The sequence below is a fragment of the Coregonus lavaretus genome (assembly GCF_964263955.1).
Source record: "Coregonus lavaretus genome assembly, chromosome: 17".
NCBI classification, from domain to species: domain Eukaryota; kingdom Metazoa; phylum Chordata; class Actinopteri; order Salmoniformes; family Salmonidae; genus Coregonus; species Coregonus lavaretus.
The window spans coordinates 9,351,793-9,371,180 of NC_140004.1; the positions used below are offsets into that span (position 1 = coordinate 9,351,793).

Here is a 19,388-nt window from a genome sequence, read left to right on the forward strand (position 1 = left end):
GCTTGGTGACGAGCTTGAAGGGGACTATGGTATTGAACGCTGAGCTGTAGTAAATGAAGGGTAAACTGGAGTCTGTGGAATATGATTCCACCTTGTTCCTATATTGTCCTTTTGCTTGTTTGATGGCACTGCAGATGTCATAGTGGGACTTCTTGTTCTTGTTCGTGTCCTCAGAGGTAGCCTCGGGGTTGGCTGTGATAGCCCTGTGTGTGGTAGCTCTGTCCTTTAGCTTAGTGCCAACCTCAGTGTTAATCCATGGCTTTTGATTGGGGAAGCAGCAAACCTTAACTGTAGGGACAATGTCGGTGATGTATTTCCTAATGAAGCCAATGACGGAGGTGCTTAACTCGTCCATTCTATCTGATGAGTCCCGGAACATATTCCAGTCAGCGCTAGCAAAGCAGTTTTGTAGCATAGCCTCCGATTCGGATGACCATTTCTCAACGGAGAGTCACGGGTACTTCCTGTTTACTCCTGCTTCCTGTCTACAAGCAGAAGCTCAATCTGATTTGCCGAAGAGGGGACGAGGGAGGGCCTTTTATGCTTGCTTGTGGGTAGAGTAACAGTGGTCTAGGACTTTATCGCCCCTAGTAGCGAAGGAGATGTGTTGATGGAAGTTGGGTATTACGTGTCTTAATGGCACAGAATTCAAATTATCGGGAACAAGGAAAGCAGCCTCCCGGTGCATAGTTTCCTGCTTGTATATAGCCTTGTACAGGTCGTCATGTGCCAGCTTGTTGTTTTTCTTGTCCTGAGGTGGAATATATACAGCAGTCACGATAACAGATGAAAACTCTCTTGGGAGCTAGAAGGGTCTGCATTTGACCATCAGGTATTCCAAGACGGGCGAACAATGGGTTGATACTTCCACTGCGCTAGAGTCAGCACACCATTTGCTGTTGATGAAGAGGTATACTCTTCCCCCTCTCGATTTCCCTGAATCCAATGTCCTGTCTGCTCGGTGAATGGAGAATCCATCGAGTTCGATAGCATCTTGTCTGAAAGCCATGTTTCAGAAAAGCAGAGAATATTGCAATTACAAGAGTCCCGTTAATAGCAAATCCACGATTGGAGGTCATTCATCTTATTATAAAGAGACTGTACATTGGCCAATAGAATGGAGGGAAGATGTGGCCTCTTTTGGCCGGCGTTTCCTCTTGGATAGCCCAAAAATTGGGTTGGAAGTTGAAGCCGGAATTGAGGTTAGTAACTGCCGATCTGATGTTCAAAAGTTATTGTCAATCATAAGAAATTATAGCGGATACATTTCGTGCAAAAAAAGTAAAGATAAATGCCAAAATAATCAGAAAATAACAAAGTTGGGTCGGAGATCGCAAGACGGCAGCCATACAGTATGGCGCCATCTTCTCTGTTGGTGAGTCTGATATGTGTATGGCCTCTATTCATTTATCTAGAATGTTATCTTACAATAGTACAGAGGGCATGAGCAGGCGTCACCAACAGTGAATACATTGTTGTAATTGCTAATATCTTGACAATAATGCATTGAGCTCCATGTCAAAAGAGAGCATAACTGTTCTGAGACATTCTCATAATGGTTTATTTGTCAGCGCCACACTGGTGTGATGCCTAATCACACAACTAGTTTTGATCTTCGTGTCTTAACTATTCTAACCATAGGTCTCTCTAAATCCCTCTCCCATAACGCTCCTTCATCTCTGACTACTTGCCAAATAACACCATGGAGAGATGGCGTGTGAATGAATGGGTCCTAATCCGGTTCCAAACAGCCCTTTTCACACACTGTAGCAGTTCTCACTCCCAGAGTGTTGCCTACATTGGATGGACACAGCCAGCGAGCAGCCTTATTGTACTGAATTTCCTAAAGATGGGCCACCTTGATATCAGCTAGTCCCTGTTGTGTCGTTTGGCAGCGTAAACACACAGCTAATTTTCACCCAGCCTTTTTCTTTCTTAGGTTTATGTTGTGTTCTTCTGCCATGTTGAATAAAACATTGTTTGGCTTAGATTGGGATTGTTTTAGACTAACTACTTATCTTACTCTGTGAGTCTCTCTCTCTGCTTGTTCCACTGAAATAAATTAGAACCCCCCAGGGCTCTTTTGTGCCAACTTCTTCTGCAATGGAATTGAGATTCTATCAAAGCAACTCGCTAGTTTCAGCCACTGTATACCCTTTGAGCCTTTTTATCAATCCAATTCATGCCTCTGCAATCTGCAGCCAACTTGTGTTCAACATCGATGACTTCCAAGGCAGGGAAATGGGATGAACAGACTAGAGCTGCAAGCAGATACCTTAACTACTTTCCCTTGACTAATGCAACATCTTGGCTATATACCATAACATATTTCCTCGGTATCTCAACTTGATTATTCATCGTTTGGATTGTTTTGAATTAAATGCATTTTTTCAAATATATTATTTTTTGACTCTCCGTCTGCGTGACCTTGTTGATGCGGTTGAGAACTCGCCATCACTCATTTTTTACTTTAGTTGCATCTGAGTGGCGTAATGATTAATCGTGTGTACTTTGCGAAGCGCTCAGAGGGAGATAAAGCCTGACTAGCCGAGGAGGCAAAATCAAACTCAACGCCGTGGAATATAAGATGATCCTGAAAGTGAATTTAGCTTGATTGTATCTCTGAATTTTTCTTGATGCCATCATACAACCAGAATAGAATTTCAGGATGTCATTACTGGTAGACGTTCTGATAGTTCAGAAGAGCTTATAGCTGTGTGTTACAGCAAACAGATTTGAGCAATCATATTAATCTAGAGAGATAAGTGAATACACTGATGGAGAATTATCATCTTCGAATGAATTATACTGTCTTTTTTACATTTGTGCATAAATCACTCAGTCCAACACAGCTGTTTGTGTGGTAAATACAATGTATCCATCCATGCTGTTCAGATACCTCAATTCTGCGGTACATAACAGGACTCTGGTAATGGCCAAAGCATTCGTCAAACATGTCAACAGCCAACTTCTCATGAATTGACTCTATGTAGCGAGTGGTTGACTACCAAACTAGGAGGCCTATATTTGTTTAGTTGGAGTATGAATAGCAGCAGACAATTTCATTCTCAAGCGTTGTGTTTATTTGTATGGCTAAATCCAAGAGAAATGTGTGAGTGATGATGACATCTAGGATTATTCTAATGCAGTCCCTCTTATGGGGAGAAGAGTCTCTTCCCATCCTTATTGTACAATCTTCATTAGCTCAGCTTTCGCAGAGAACTGCACTTTATTTTTAATTGAATAATCGCTATTTCATAAGCCTGGAGGTTATACAATGACAGAGGTTAGCTGGATATTAGGGAGACTCCCCAGGGAGTGTTCCCCTCAGAATTGCTGATACCAGGAGGATTCTTCTCACTGAGAAGAATGTAAAATACAAAACAAGAGCCGCATCAAGCCTAATTAAATCTTCACCCTTATTTGCATAGAACTGCGCTAAAGGCAGAGAACAGTTTTGCCAAAGCAACCCTGCACAGAGATCCGAGCCTCTTCAATGCAGACAAGCGCTAGAAATGAATGAAATCAATACTGATGCAGTGGTGTACAGTATGTCTGTCTATGGTGCCAAAGCCACAGACGAAGGCAGATATTTGAAAGTAGGGGGACATAGGGCGGGCCCCAGGTGTCATAGTGGGATGATTCATTTAGGGCAAAACTGAGGGGATCCATGTCTCCCTTTCTGAGAGGTGTTCAAAGACCCCCTAACCTAGACCTGCGACTCTCAGGGGTGGCACTGACATCTGTGTGATGTACTCTATTAAGTCAGTTCGTGTCTCCTCTTCCTCCTCCTCCTCCTCATCCTCCACCTCCTCTAACTCTCACCTCTCTCTCTATGCCATCATCTGACAGGGAAGGGAGAACAGCCGAGCTAGATGCTTTACCAAGGACAAGCTCTACTGAGAAGTAGAATCCTGCTGCTGTTGCTGCTGCTGTGCACAGATGGAAGAGTGTGTTCTTAATAATTGATGGCCAGGAATGTTGCATCTGGGGAGAAAGGGAGTCTAGTCGTGATCATAACAAGGTTGAGAGATCAATGTTTCCTCCTGCCACAATTAATATCAAATGTGGCCAATCTCCAAGCTGAGAATTAAGACATTAATTTCTCACCTTAAAATGTATGCAAACTTGTTTTTTTTAGCAAAAATCTATCTTTGAATAAATAAGTCTTGAAAATATTTGACCAATTTGCAGTCTTTACATAATCATTCCACTTCAGCAATAGTGACATGTGGGCATCACCGTTCAAACCTACTTTGATATGTAAACAACTGCCTCAACTTTACGTTATGTGTATTTTTCACTAAACAATGTGAAGTCATATCTGATAATTAAAGGTCCAATACAGCCATTTCTGTTTTATCTCAATATCAAATAATTTCTGGGTAACAATTAAGTACCTTACTGTGATTGTTTTCAATTTAAAATGAATAGAAAGAAACAAAAATAGCTTCTTAGCAAAGGGCAATTTCTCAAGCAAGAATTTTGATTTGATGGTCTGGGGGTGGTCTGAGTGGGGAGGGGAAAACTGAAAATGTGCTGTTATTGCCAGAGAGGTTTCGAACGCTCTTCTTATTGGTCTATTAACTAATTTACCGCGTGGTGATTTCACCATGGAAGGCCAAAACTCTATCACACCAAAACAGGCTGAAATTTCAGGCGGTCTTTTCAAACAGCTCTTACACTAAATGGGGATTATCATAATTTTCACAATTTCACAGTATTATTCCAACCTCATAATGTGGAAATATGTATAAAACACAGGAAAATCATGTTTTTGACTGCACTGGGCCTTTAATGACTTTAATTATCTGATTATTAATAATTCCATCAACACCTTTTCCATGCAAAGAGTAATTATGACACAAGTCTTCATTTATGTCTCAAAGTGATTAACTAAAAATATTTAAGGCATTGCCAATTATCTATTAACACCGGAATGTTCAGATGGAGTGTGAGATAATGGATATGCTGTTCGATTTCTCCTCTGCAAAGAGTGTTATTTTTGAGAGATTCTCAAGGGGTCTAATTAAAACCTAAACACAATTATGCAAATTTACCAGAAAGTGCAGTTTAAATATAAATAGTGTGCTTCATTTCCAAATAAATGCCTTTGGTGCTCGCAAATGTTAAATTGTTTGCCTTGAGATATGTATACTGTCAATCAAATACCCAAAAGGAGCAGGGGTGAAAGCCTACATGCAGTGAGGGTGCCTGAGTCTAAGCAAAGGGAGTCTGAGCACTGGGATGTAGAGTTAAGACATTGAAATACTACATTTACATATATTTTTTAAGCCTTTTTTTAATCATTGAGACAATTGAGACTTGGAGTGATAATAATGGCGTCGGAGGGGATGGCTGCCGTTTTACGGGCTCCTAACCAACTGTGCTATTTTGTTTGTTTTTTCACACTGTTTGTAACTCATTTTGTACATAATGTTGCTGCTACCGTCTCTTATAACCAAAAAGAGCTTCTGGACATCAGAACAGCGATTACTCACCTCGAACTGGGCGAAGATTTTTTCTTTAATGAGTCCGACGCGAAGGATATACTGCTTTGTCGAGACCAGGCCCAAATCCCCGTCATCCGTGTGAAGAAAAGACAGAGAAAAGGGGGAGGAGGGCGGGGTGCCTTGTGTAAAATAGCATGTTTCAACGAGACGTGGCTGAACGACGACACAGATAATATAGAGCTGGCTTGGTTTTCCGTGCATCAGCAGGACAGAGAAGCTACGTCTGTCTATTTGTCAATAACTGCTGGTGCGCGATGTCTAATATTAAAGAAGTCTCGAGGTATTGCTCGCCTGAGGTAGAATACCTCATGATAAGCTGTAGACCACACTATCTACCAAGAGAGTTCTCATCTATATTATTCGTAGCCGTCTATTTACCACCACAAAGCGATGCTGGCACTAAGACTGCACTCAACGAGCTGTATAAGGCCATAAGCAAGCAAGAAAATGCTCATCCAGAAGCGGCGCTCCTAGTGGCCGGGGACTTTATTGCAGGCAAACTTAAATAGGTTTTACCTAATTTCTACCAGCATGTCACATGTGCAACAAGAGGGAAAAAAACTCTGCCTCCACACTGCCCTTTCCCACCTGGACAAAAGGAACACCTATGTGAGAATGCTGTTCATTGACTACAGCTCAGCGTTCAACACTATAGTGCCCACAAAGCTGATCACTAAGCTAAGGACCCTGGGAGTAAACACCTCCCTCTGGGCCGCCCCCAGGTGGTAAGGGTAGGCAACAACACATCTGTCACGTTGATCCTCAACACTGGGGCCCCTCAGGGGTAAGTGCTTAGTCCCCTACTGTACTCCCTGTTCACCCACGACTGCGTGGCCAAGCATGACTCCAACACAATCATTACGTTTGCAGATGACACAACAGTGGTAGGCCTGATCACCGACAATGATGAGACAGCTTATAGGGAGGAGGTCAGAGACCTGGCAGTGTGGTGCCAGGACAACAACCTCTCCCTCATTGTGAGCAAGACAAAGGAGCTGATCGTGGACTATAGGAAAAGGAGGGCCGAACAGGCCCCCATTAACATTGACAAGGCTGTAGTGGAGCGGATCGAGAGTTTCAAGTTCCTTGGTGTCCACATCACCAGCGAACTATCATGGTCCAAACACACGAGACAGTTGTGAAGAGGGCATGACAACACCTTTTCCCCCTCAGGAGACTGAAAAGATTTGGCATGTGTCCCCAGATCCTCAAAAAGTTATAGAGCTGCACCATCGAGAGCATCCTGACCGGTTGCATCACTCCCTGGTATGGTAACTGCTCGGCATCTGACCGTAAGACGCTACAGAGGGTAGTGCGTACGGCCCAGTACATCACTGGGGCCAAGCTTCCTGCCATCCAGGACCTATATACCCATGGGGCAGCGCACAATTGGCCCAGCGTCGTCCAGGGTAGGGGAGGGAATGGCCGGCAGGGATGTAGCTCAGTTGGTAGAGCATGGCGTTTGCAACGCCAGGGTTGTGGGTTCGATTCCCACAGGGGGCCAGTATGAAAAATAAAATAATGTATGCACTCACTAACTGTAAGTCGCTCTGGATAAGAGCGTCTGCTAAAATGACTAAAATGTAAAAAATATATACTAGACGGTGTCAGAGGAAGGCTCCAAACATTTTCAAAGACTCCAGTCACCCAAGTTCTCACTGCTACCACATGGCAAGCGGTACCGGAGAGCCAAGTCTATGTCCAAAAGGCTCCTTAACAGCTTCTACCCCCAAGCCATAAGACTGCTGAACAATTAATAAAATGGCCACCCGGACTATTTACATTGACCGGTACTGAGTCAATGTGCGGGGGTACAGGCAATGTGCGGGGGTACAGTCAATGTGCGGGGGTACATGCTCGTTATTGTTATGTAATTTTCTTGTGTTACTTTTTGATTATATTTTTTACTTTAGTTTATTTAGTAGATATTTTCTTAACTCTATTTCTTGAACTGCATTGTTGGTTAAGGGCTTGTAAGTAAGCATTTCACGGTTGTAATCAGCACGTGACAAATGCAATTTTATTTGATGTTACTTGTATGTGTGCCATTCAGAGGGTGAATGGGCAAGACAAAAGATTGAAAGAATCCAGCCAACTTGAGACAACTGTGGATAGCATTGGAGTCAACATGGGCCAGCATCCCTGTGGAACGCTTTCGACACCTTGTAGTCCATGCCCCAATTAATTGAGGCTGTTCTGGGAGGGGAAATAGGCAGTGAATACGGCACATGTTTAAGGGCACACAAAACACAGTGTAGTTTGCCGAAATTAATTCAACGTATTCCAGAATATGAAGCTGTTTGCCTGCGGTGTTGTTCTCCTGCCCTCTGTTCCCTGTGATCTGCAGGCTCCGGAGAATGTCAGACAATCTCTGGAGACAGCTCCCAGCAGAGGGAATAACAGGCAGTAGCAGGGATCAATGCCTAAAAAGGCATGGGTATCAAAGAGGGTTTGTGTCGACAACACTGACAACCACACAAGTTCACTATGAGAGGACATTGAAGGCTGTGCTGGTTCATTTACTGTAGTCACTGGGTTATCTGTGGGTGTCTTTACATACAGTGTATGTATTTGGGATATGTCAAATTCTGTAGTCCATATTCTTTCAGTGGCAAAACTAGTACATAGGATTTCATATTAGGGATTATGCCATGATAACATGTACAGCTCCAGCTTGTGGGTGGGTGCCATAGTTGAGAGTCGTAAAAGTATCTCATATACACTACATGACCGAGGGTATGTGGACACCTGCTCGTCGAACATCTGATTCCAAAATCATGGGCATTAATATGGAGTTGGTCCCACCTTTGCTGCTATAACAAGCCTCCAGTCTTCTGGGAAGGCTTTTCACTAGATGTTGGAGCATTGCTGCAGGGACTTGCTTCCATTCAGCCACAAGAGCATTAGTGAGGTCGGGCACTGATGTTGGGCGATTAGGCCTGGCTCGCAGTCGGTGTTCCAATTCATCCCAAAGGTGTTCGATGGGGTTGAGGTCAGGGCTCAGTGCAGGCCAATCAAATTCTTCCATACCGATCTCGACAAACCATTTCTGTATGGACTTTGCTTTGTGCACGGAGGCATTGTCATGCTGAAACAGGAAAGGGCCTTCCCCAAATTGTTGCCACAAAGTTGGAAGCACAGAATCGTCTAGAATGTCATTGTCTGCTGTAGCGTTAAGATTTGTCTTCACTGGAACTAAGGGGCCTTGCCCGAACCATGAAAAACAGCCCCAGACCATTATTCCTCCTCCACCAAACTTTACAGTTGGCACTATGTGTTGGGGCAGGTAGCAATCTGGGGCAGGTAGCAATCTCCTGGCATCCGCCAAACCCAGATTCATCCATCGGACTACCAGATGGTGAAGCGTGATTCATCACCAGAGTCCAACAGTGGCAAGCTTTACACCACTAAGGCCAATGCTTACAATTGTGCATGGTGATCTTAGGCTTGTGTGCGGCTTCTTGGCCATGGAAACCAATTTCATGAAGCTCCCGGCTAACAGTTCTTGTGCTGACGTTGCTTCCAGAGGCAGTTTGGAATTAGGTAGTGAGTCTTGCAACCGAGGACAGACGATTTTTACACACTGACTCGTTGGAAAGGTGGCATCCTGTGACGGTGCCACGTTGAAAGTCACTGAGCTCTTCAGTACGGGCCATTCTACTGCCAATGTTTGTCTATGGCGATTACATGGATGTGTGCTAAATTTTATACACCTGTCAGCAATGGGTGTGGCTGAAATAGCCGAATCCACTAATTTGAAGGGGTGTCCACATACTTGTGTAGATACACTGTCTGTGATTTATTTAGAATTCAAGGCACACTTAACCAGCATGGCTACCACAGCATTCTGCAGCGATACGCCATCCCATCTGGTTTGCGCTTAATGGGACTATCATTTGTTTTTCAACAGGACAATGACCCGACACACCTCCAGGCTGTGTAAGGGCTATTTGACCAAGAATGAGAGTGATGGAGTGCTGCATCAGATGACCTGGCCTCCACAATCACCTGACCTCAACCCAATTGAGATGGTTTGGGATGAGTTGGACCGCAGAGTGAAGGAAAAGCAGCCAACAAGTGCTCAGCATATGTGGGAACTCCTTCAAGACTGTTGGAAAAGCATTCCAGGTTAAGCTGGTTGAGAGAATGCCAAGAGTGTGCAAAGCTGTCATCAAGGCAAAGGGTGGCTATTTAGAAGAATCTCAAATATAAAATATATTTTGATTTGTTTAACACTTTTTGGGTTACCACATGATTCCATAAATGTTATTTCATAGTTTTTATGTCTTCACTGTTATTCTACATTGTAGAAAATAGTAAAAATAAAGAAAAACCCTGGAATGAGTAGATGTATCCAAACTTTTGAATGGTACTGTATAGTGTATCTCATAATTCATAATTTATTAATTTATTATATGATCGTAACAAACCCTTACAAAAAGGAACATTCCCTACACAAATGGTGCCCCGTGAGAGGGAAAACCCCTTGCATTCTATCGATACAGGTGTACGAGTGGGCTCACTGTTGCATCTGTGGGTGCCATTGTCAAAACTGTAATGATGACCTTCCAGTGTAAATAGCCCATCTATTTGCAGTAGAATGAACCCATTAAACAACACTGTTTATGCCTGATGATGGACTATGGCAAAATGCCTGCTGCTGGGAGAAGCCGATCAAACAGATCCCGCTGTTTGAACTGTGTGTCTCTGCACCGGGAGGGGGACAGGTTAGGGTGTAGAGCGATTACTTGGTGTGGCTCTCCATGCCCAGTCACACTATTAAGGTTATTCTCGAGTGCTGAACCTTTTGGAGTTTAACTTAATCTAAAATGGATTTAGACACTCCAGCAGCCCTGAAGTGAATCGGTCAATCACCGTGCTAGCGATGAGTTCCAAGATGTCTGTGTGAGAACATTAGCTATTTCTGGTATTTGAGACCATCGTACCGTAGCACAGCAAGGACAATGTGCATACAGAGCATTATGGATAATTCTGTGATTAATGTTAATTGTGACTTTCTCCTAAATGTTGTCCTCACTGGCTGTCCGTCTGACGATCCTATATCATCTGCTAAGCATTTCAAACAACAAGATGCAGTCAGTGAAAACGAATGTGGCCACCTGCAGTAGAGATTCACTTGTGGGAACCATTCGAGGTATTCCACAACTGTCGACAACAGTTGTAGAAACGCAGCATGCTTGGCTTAGCACCGGCAAAAACTCCTGGCCTATTGATTTTCTGTCCTGGTGGTACAGCACATACACCAGTCTATGGCCTACAAAGAGAATTCATATGAGGCAGAGCACAGTAGTTCCCTACCAAGCACCCATATACAGAACTTGCAGAGAAATAGGGGCAAATGGTGGTGTAAAGCCTCACCTCTCTTTTTCTGCCTGGAATAAGGTCCCCCTGGAGCTATTGATCCAAGAGTGTGTTGCCCCTCTACAGCACCCTTGCCTCTGGCTGTCAGATGCCTTGTCTTCAACTACTGCTGCCCACGATGGCTGACAGCATGACTGGGATCCCAGGGGCACAATTTAACAAACTAATGGTTAATTTACACTATGAAAGTTTAGTCCGAAACACCTGAAAAGTTGGTTACTGTGCCATGGACACTGTAATGGTTCAGTGATGGAAAGTTATGAAAGTGCTTCATTGTGTCAATCCTATTTCTACATCTTTAACACTAGAACTGCTGGACCTCTAAGGACCCCCCTTCAAGCCAATGAGCAGTCATTCTGAGTGCCAAATTCTAACAGTGTAATTAATACATTTCATATATGCTCTCGCAAAAATAATAATTTGGTTGTGTTTATGAAGGCCTTGGGTAACATTAGAATACAATTGTTATTTTATTTCAAATAACAATAGCATTTTCATTAGTTTGTGTTACTGTAGGCTATATGTAAAAAATATATATATGTTTTTAAGTGTTCAATAATGACAAAATAAAATAAATACTCCAACCACCAAGACGCACGGTCAGCAAGACGCGAGGTGAAATGATGAAAACATCAGTAGCCTAAACATGAATATAAGCACCAAGTGGCCTTGATAAATAGTGAAAATCATCACAAAAGCAATAATGGCATTATAATGAACATAGTCAATTATTGTCAGCTCATGCTTACATTGTGTTCGTCTTCACGCAATGGCAGTTGGATTTCCTTTAGCTATCCCTTATCCTAACAGTTTACACAAATCTTCGTAACTTTCACTTGCTTGACACACTTTGGCATACCTTTGTTTGGTTGTAGTGCGTAATAGTTTACGGTTCTCTCTTTATTATTGTCTTGTCATTCTTCAGCACCGTTGTGGAGGTGGCTTATTCTGTGCAGAGGGAGGGAGCTCCCGACTCATTTTGTTCATTTTAAATTTTTTACATTTTACGTCATTTAGCAGACGCTCTTATCCAGAGCGACTTACATTATTCTTTTTTTATTTATTTATTTATTTAATTTTTTCATACTGGCCCCCCGTGGGAATCGAACCCACAACCCTGGCGTTGCAAACACCATGCTCTACCAACTGAGCTACCTCCCTGCCGGCCATTCCCTCCCCTACGCTGGGCCAATTGTGTGCCGCCCCATTGGTCTCCCGGTTGCGGCCGGCTACAGCAGAGCCTGGATTCGAACCAGGATCTCTAGTGGCACAGCTAGCACTGCGATGCAGTGCCTTAGACCACTGCGCCACTCGGGAGGCAGTGGTGCCGACTAGGCTTGTTTTATTTGCAAGCAACTTGTTCGCCAATGACAGTGAAGTGAAGAAATTGTCCATGGTGACATTTCTCCCCTTGCCAACGTAAGATTCCACGAGACTCATCACCACATTCTCTGACACTTGCTCCGCTGCTGCCCGATGTGGATCTTTTCCCAGATATTGAAAGCCGTTCAGCATTTACAATTACACACACTCTCACTGTGTAGCCTACTTCAAGTAGGCAAGATCAGACTGATAAGACTGGTTGGATTCGGTGCACTGATATAGAGTCCATACCGTTTTGAGATGATAATTAGAACAGATCAATACAATAGAACGGCCCACCCTGTTCTTCATCAACAATTGGTGATTACAGAATCATGCATCGCTCGCTTCCCCTCGCTCATCAACTCGTTTAGGTTCAATTTCTAGGCAGTTATCGGGGTGATTATCAGCTGGGCACTGCTCATTCAACTGTCAGGAGAAGGAGGGGCAATGGGGGAAACCATTTAAAAAATGACATGCCCTCCTAAAACTGGTTATAACTCCAGTTCTGTTTGTGATATTAAGATTCTAACACCGACAGCGTGTTATATAGACTTATTTATGAAAAGTCTAGAACGGAGGGGGCATAACTTTAAAAAGGGCAGAGTAATAATGTTTTTCACAGCTGTTCAGGTCAGATCATGACGAGCCTCTCCTCTGTGTTTCGTCTCAGGTTTGAAGAGGATGCATGCCCTGACCATCCAAGCCAACTACGAGCTGCGCATTGACCTGCAGGACTTTGAGAACAGCACAGCCTTCGCCCAGTATGGAGCCTTTGGAGTGGGACTGTTCTCCGTTGACCCGGATGAGGATGGATACCAGCTGACTATTGCTGATTACTCAGGCACTGCAGGTACTGCAATACCCGACTGTACTGTAGCCTTTTAGTGTGGCTCGTACCCATTTGTTTCATAGACTTTATAAATGCCCCTTAAAGCATTTATAAATTGTAGTTCGTCTAAAGGGGGAACCTTCTGTAAAACAATCCTATTGGTCCTACTGATCTTCCTATTGGTCAATGCCCCCATCTCAGGGAAGAAATACAATTTCCAAACATCAGGAAAATCAAATTCAGACATCTGTCCACCAGTACGAGAGTCTTTCTCTGGCTGTTGTTTGTTCTACATCAGCTGTAGATTATGAACAGCAGCATCCAGGCAGAGTGTGTGTGTGTGTGTGTGTGTGTGTGTGTGTGTGTGTGTGTGTGTGTGTGTGTGTGTGTGTGTGATTCTCCACGGTTCAGCTCTTCTGTCGCGGGGGGCTCTTTTGGACATTAATTAGGTCCATCCACTCCGTTAGTCCCAGGTTCCCCCCTCCTCAGAATCGTGACCTTCCGGGGCTGCTGGAAAGGGCAGGGATAATGAAGCTGTAGGATGCCTCCGTGGCCACGGCAAATAAAGCAGGCCATTAGGTTATTACAGCCTGACATAAACAAACTGTCTGATTATCATAAAGCAGGAGGAGAATACCGCTTCCACTCGCGTTTAATTAGTGAGGTTGTCTTTAAACGTATGCTGCCAGGGAGTCATGCAACATTGATTCCCAATCTTATTAATTAATGTTGATTTTTCATCCTCTCTTGTTTTCGTTCAGATGAATTGAGGCTCTAGTATTAAAAAAATAAGACGTTTGTTTAAAGGCCCAGTGCAGTCAAAATCGTGAGTATACAAAACATGAATGACACCTGCTCTTTCCATGACATAGACTGACCAGGTGAATACAGGTGAACGCTATGATCCCTTATTGATGTCACTTGTTAAATCCAATTAAATCAGCATAGATGAGGGGGAGGATAAATATTAAAGGATTTTTAAGCCTTGAGACAATTGAGACATGGATTGTGTATGTGTGCCATTCCGAGGGTGAATGGGCAAGACACAACATTTAACTGCCTTTGAACGGGTATGTGCCAGGCGTACCGGTTTGTGGCAAGAACTGCAACGCTGCTGTTTTTTTCATGCACAACAGTTTCCCATGTGTATCAAGAATGTTCCACCACCCAAAGGACATCCAGCCAGTTGACACAACTGTGGGAAGCATTGGAGTCAACATGGACCAGCATCCGTGTGGAACGCTTTCGACACCTTATAGAGTCCATGCCCCTACAAATGCGCAACTCAATATTAGGAAGGTGTCCTTAATGTTTGTACACTCAGTTTATATTTCCACCCTATGAGCTTGGAATAGTACTATGACATTTTGAAAATTGTGATAATACCCTTTTAGTGTAAGAGCTGTTTGAAAATACTTCCTGAAATGTCAGCCTTTTTTTGTTGGGATGGAGTTTTGGCCTGTTAGTTAATATACCAATAAGAAAGAGAATTCCAAACCTCTCAGCCAATAATAACTAGTTTTCCCCTCCCCACTCAGACCCCTCCCAGACAGTTCTAGCAAAGTTCTTGCTTGAGAAATTGCTCTTCGCTAAGAAGCTACACTACATTACCAAAAGTATGTGGACACCTGCTCGTCAAACATCTCATTCCAAAATCATGGGCGTTAATATGGAGTTGGTCCTCCCCTTTGCTGCTATAACAGCCTCCACTCTTCTGGGAAGGCTTTTCACTAGATGTTGGAACATTACTGCAGGGACTTGCTTACATTCAGCCACAAGAGCATTTAATGAGGTCGGGCACTGATGTTGGCCGATTAGGCCTGACTCGCAGTCGGTGTTCCAATTCATCCCAAAGGTGTTCGATGGGGTTAAGGTCAGGGCTCTGTGCAGGCCAATCAAGTTCTTCCACACCGATCTCAACAAAACCTTTTTGTACGGACCTCGCTTTGTGCATGGGGGCATTGTCATGCTGAAACAGGAAAGGGCCTTCCCCAAACTGTTGCCACAAAGTTGGAAGCACAGAATAGTCTATAATGTCATTGTATGCTGTAGCGTTAAAAGATTTCCCTTCACTGGAACTAAGGAGCCTAGCCCGAACCATGAAAAACAACCCCAGACTATTATTCCTCCTCCACCAAACTTTACAGTTGGCACTATGCATTCAGGCAGGTAGCGTTCACCTGGCATCCGCCAAAACCAGATTTGTGTGTCGGACTGCCAGATGGTGAAGTGTGATTCATCACTCCAGAGAACACGTTTCCACTGCTCCAGAGTCCAATGATGGCAAGCTTTACACCACTCCAGCCGACGCTTGGCATTGCGCATTGTGATCTTAGGCTTGTGTGCGGCTGCTCAGCCACGGAAACCCATTTCATGAAGCTCCCGACTAACAGTTATTGTGCTGACGTTGCTTCCAGAGGCAGTTTGGAACTCGGTAATGAAGATTTTTACGCGCTACGCGCTTCAGCACTCAGTAGTCCCGTTCTGTGAGCTTGTGTGGCCTACCACTTCGCGGCTGAGCCGTTGTTTCTCCTAGATGTTTTCACTTCAGAATTTGACCGGGGCAGCTCTAGCATGGCAGAAATTTGACGAACTGAATTGTTGGAAAGGTGGCATCCTATGACGGTGCCGCGTTGAAAGTCACTGAGCTCTTCAGTAAGGCCATTCTACTGCCAATGTTTGTCTATATTAGCCGAATCCACTTATTTGAAGGGGTGTCCACAGACCTTTGTAAATATAGTGTATTTATTTTCTTATTTTTTACCATTTTAATTGAAAACAATCACAGTAAGGTACTTAATTGTTACCCAGAAATGATTTGATATTGAGATAGAAACGGCAGCATTGGACCATTAATAAAAGTTGACGCTGCAGCAGCACTGTTTTGACTTCAGCACAGTCCTGAGTTTGCTTTCAATACCTGGATTTAAATTATTTGTTCTTCATATAGTTGGTTTCAATTAAGTGACATTTGGGAGGAACAGTATGAGATTTGACTGTCAAAACCAATGACAAAGGATATGTTCACATATTGACTAAGATAGTACTTGTAATTATTTTTACCCGTTTGTTCTCCTTCTGTTCACACAGAAAACTGTCGCTGCCCTTTGTTCTTTGATAATTAGTTTTCAATCCCATTAAAGATTATTTAACCATTACCCTCAACAACAAACATGTTGGTTATATCCTACAGAATTGTTAATCATATATAAACATGAAATGAGCACTTTACCGACAGAGAAATAGGGTGAACGTGCAGTTACCTGTGATGATGAGGCGCACTAGCTTTTCACTGCCTGGGTGTCCTAGTCATGGTAAACACCTTAAGTGATTACTCTCAGAACTTGAAAGAAACTCTTTAATGACAGTTTGTTACCCAAGCAAAGTGTTTTAACCGTATCATTACTAGGGCCACAGGAGTGTTGAATATGTTTTGTTACAATGCTTGTAGAGGAGCTCATAATTTCCCTCTGATGTTTTTAATGTATTCACTATGAATATGAATATGAATTCTGGTGCATGTTTAAATACTTTCACTGCTCTCGTTGTAGGTTTCTCCCAGGATATTTGATTAAAATGTGTCCAATGTTACATTAAATTGCATTACAATTGTTATAATGGTACAGTAGGCATCCATTTAAACGGCGTCTTAAGGAGTTTGAGGTTTAATCATCAATGCAGTGTGTCATTATCATATCCTGCCACTATGTTTACAATAATTCTATATTTAAAAGGTTGCCAACCTTTCTATTGGTAATCCATGAGCGTGTTGAAGCAGTTAAAGTCAGCATAGAATAGATGTACAATAGTTGGGCCTACAATACTCTGGGGTACTTTTTCCATAGGAAGAGAGGCAGACTGATATAGTTCTACACTGCCCTAATAAACTGACACTGCCCTTTGTGTACTGCATGATTTAACTATTATCATCACCATACTCTTTCATCACCTTCAAGAACAAAACAAATCATGTGGTCTGTAATAATCCCATGTCATTTTTTGAGTTAAACTGAAAGTTCAAAAATGTCCAGAACCAACCCAACATCAACATATGTGAAAATGGTGCGTTTCTATGTTTTCTAGTAAAAAAAGATAGAGGAAGATAAGTGTTTCCAATGACATCCTCAACCAATTAGTAGACATTTAGTAGGCAATTAGTAGGCAATGCCTACTCATAATTGGTTAAAATCACATGATGCACACCGATGATGTCATTGGAAACACTTTTCTTCCTCTATCTTTTTTACAAGAAAACATAGGAAAGCACCATTTTCACATACTTTGTGTAGATGTTGGGGTGGTGCTGGAGATTATGACTATGACGTAGAACATTTCTTAAATGTCCCTTTAACCCAGTGTCCTGGCTAAATTCCCGATCTAACCACTCAAACTACAGTGGATATCAATACAAATAAATTGAATTAGTGCTATGTGGGCAATAAGCAGCTGTCGCTAAGAGCTGCCTGGTCCAGCCACAGCAGAATTAGCACCTCCAGAGTAGAGCTTTGTGCTGCACAGAGGGGATTTGATTAAACGCGCCACTGGCTACTACATTACATCCCTGAGACATACATCATACGGTTTAATAAGGCCACCACCACAGCCTACAGCCTCTCCACCATTCTTCCTCTGATCTGCACACACACACAGAGACATATGCAAGCATGCACACACACAAACACCACCCACACATATCCCACTGGGCACACACTGGTTGAATAAACATTGTTTCAATGTAATTTGTCAATGTATTGTGACGTGAAATCATAGTGGAAAATACATTGGATTTGAAAAAAGTAATCAACCAGTACTGATTTAATCTCATTTCAACCAACGTTGTAAACATTGAAATTAGGGTTAAACTTAAATACATTGACTTAACTTGACTAACAGGTTGTTACATCAATCTAATTTCAACATAATCATCAGAACTATATATACGTTGAAATTGCATTGAAAATTCCACTTAGACATTTTGTACATACACACACTGATTAGACATATTTTATTTGACCTTGTTTCAATGTTGATAGTAAAATGGTATGTTTGAATCAACGTCATTGTTTCAACGTCATGCCATCAACCTAAATAAAGAGGTATATTGAAATAAAATGCGAAGCCACAGTCCAACAATTCCGGCCTGAACGTTGACTCTTACTGGTATATATTACTTTTTTTGTCATTTAGCAGACGCTCTTATCCAGAGCGACTTACAATTAGTGAGTGCATACATTTTTCATACTGGCCCCCCGTGGGATATAATGGGTAATAATCTTCAGTGAGAACAAGTATACCATCCAGAGCTACCTCTATGTACTCTGCTTAGCTTTGGAAACAAGCTGTATTCAAGTCAGCTGAGCTATCATGTCAACACATTTAGACAGTGATTTCTCTCTCTCTCTCTCTCTTACTCTCACTCACTAACTCATTCACTCACACTAACACAGAACCTGGCAGTAGCAAAGTCATTTACTTGCCCGTCCCTGTGGTTTTCAGTATAATGTTATATTAACAGTATAATGTTATATTCCACCCTGCAGTAATGGTCTTTCTTTTTAAACCTCTCACACATATACCACCATACATGTCATCATGATCCTATCAAAGTGCTAAAATGCTGGCTACCTCTCTCATTCCCCACCCTCTCTCTATTTCGCTCTCTCTCTCTCTCTCTCTCTCCTCCCTGTTGCTTCACCCACCCCTCCTTCTGTCTGTCTTTGTAAGGCGACTCAATGCTCAAACACAACGGGATGAAATTCACCACCAAGGACCAAGATAACGACCACTCAGAGAACAACTGTGCCTCCTTCTACCACGGCGCCTGGTGGTACCGCAACTGCCACACGTCCAACCTGAACGGACAGTACCTGCGTGGGCAGCACACCTCCTACGCCGACGGCATCGAGTGGTCCTCCTGGACGGGCTGGCAGTACTCCCTCAAATTCACTGAGATGAAGATTAGAGCCACGACAGAGGAGAACAAATGAGAGGGAACAGATACTACGAGAAACCATAGATTGATGGACTTAGGCGTTATTAAAGACACTCTACCTGCCGTAAATTAGAATAAGGACTCTGAACCTTAATCTGCTCGTACTGTAACCCCTGTCCAAACACATTCTTAATCCCCTCCAAACGTTGACCATTTTGTGGTGTTGTGTCGAAGCCTCCAAGGTTTTTTAACCTTTTGCTGATCTGATCATGTTTCTAAGAATTATGTCAAAATAATGCAGACAATGTTAGAACTACAGTATTGTTGTGCTTTTGGAGGGAAAGCTGTGGAATGTTAGGATTTCTCT

The 19,388-nt window shown here is 42.9% G+C and overlaps 1 protein-coding gene across 1 annotated transcript in view; it reads left to right on the forward strand.

Moving 5' to 3' along the window:
- LOC311144223 (fibrinogen C domain-containing protein 1-like) overlaps positions 1–19,153 on the forward strand; it is a 175,406-nt gene extending 156,253 nt beyond the window's left edge. The window contains exons 7-8 of the mRNA XM_084180229.1: positions 12,931–13,110; positions 18,814–19,153. Of these exons, the coding sequence (XP_084036355.1) occupies positions 12,931–13,110; positions 18,814–19,076 (443 nt within the window). The 3' untranslated portion in view covers positions 19,077–19,153. The remainder of the gene's footprint in view (positions 1–12,930; positions 13,111–18,813) is intronic.
- Positions 19,154–19,388: the final 235 nt, after the last annotated feature.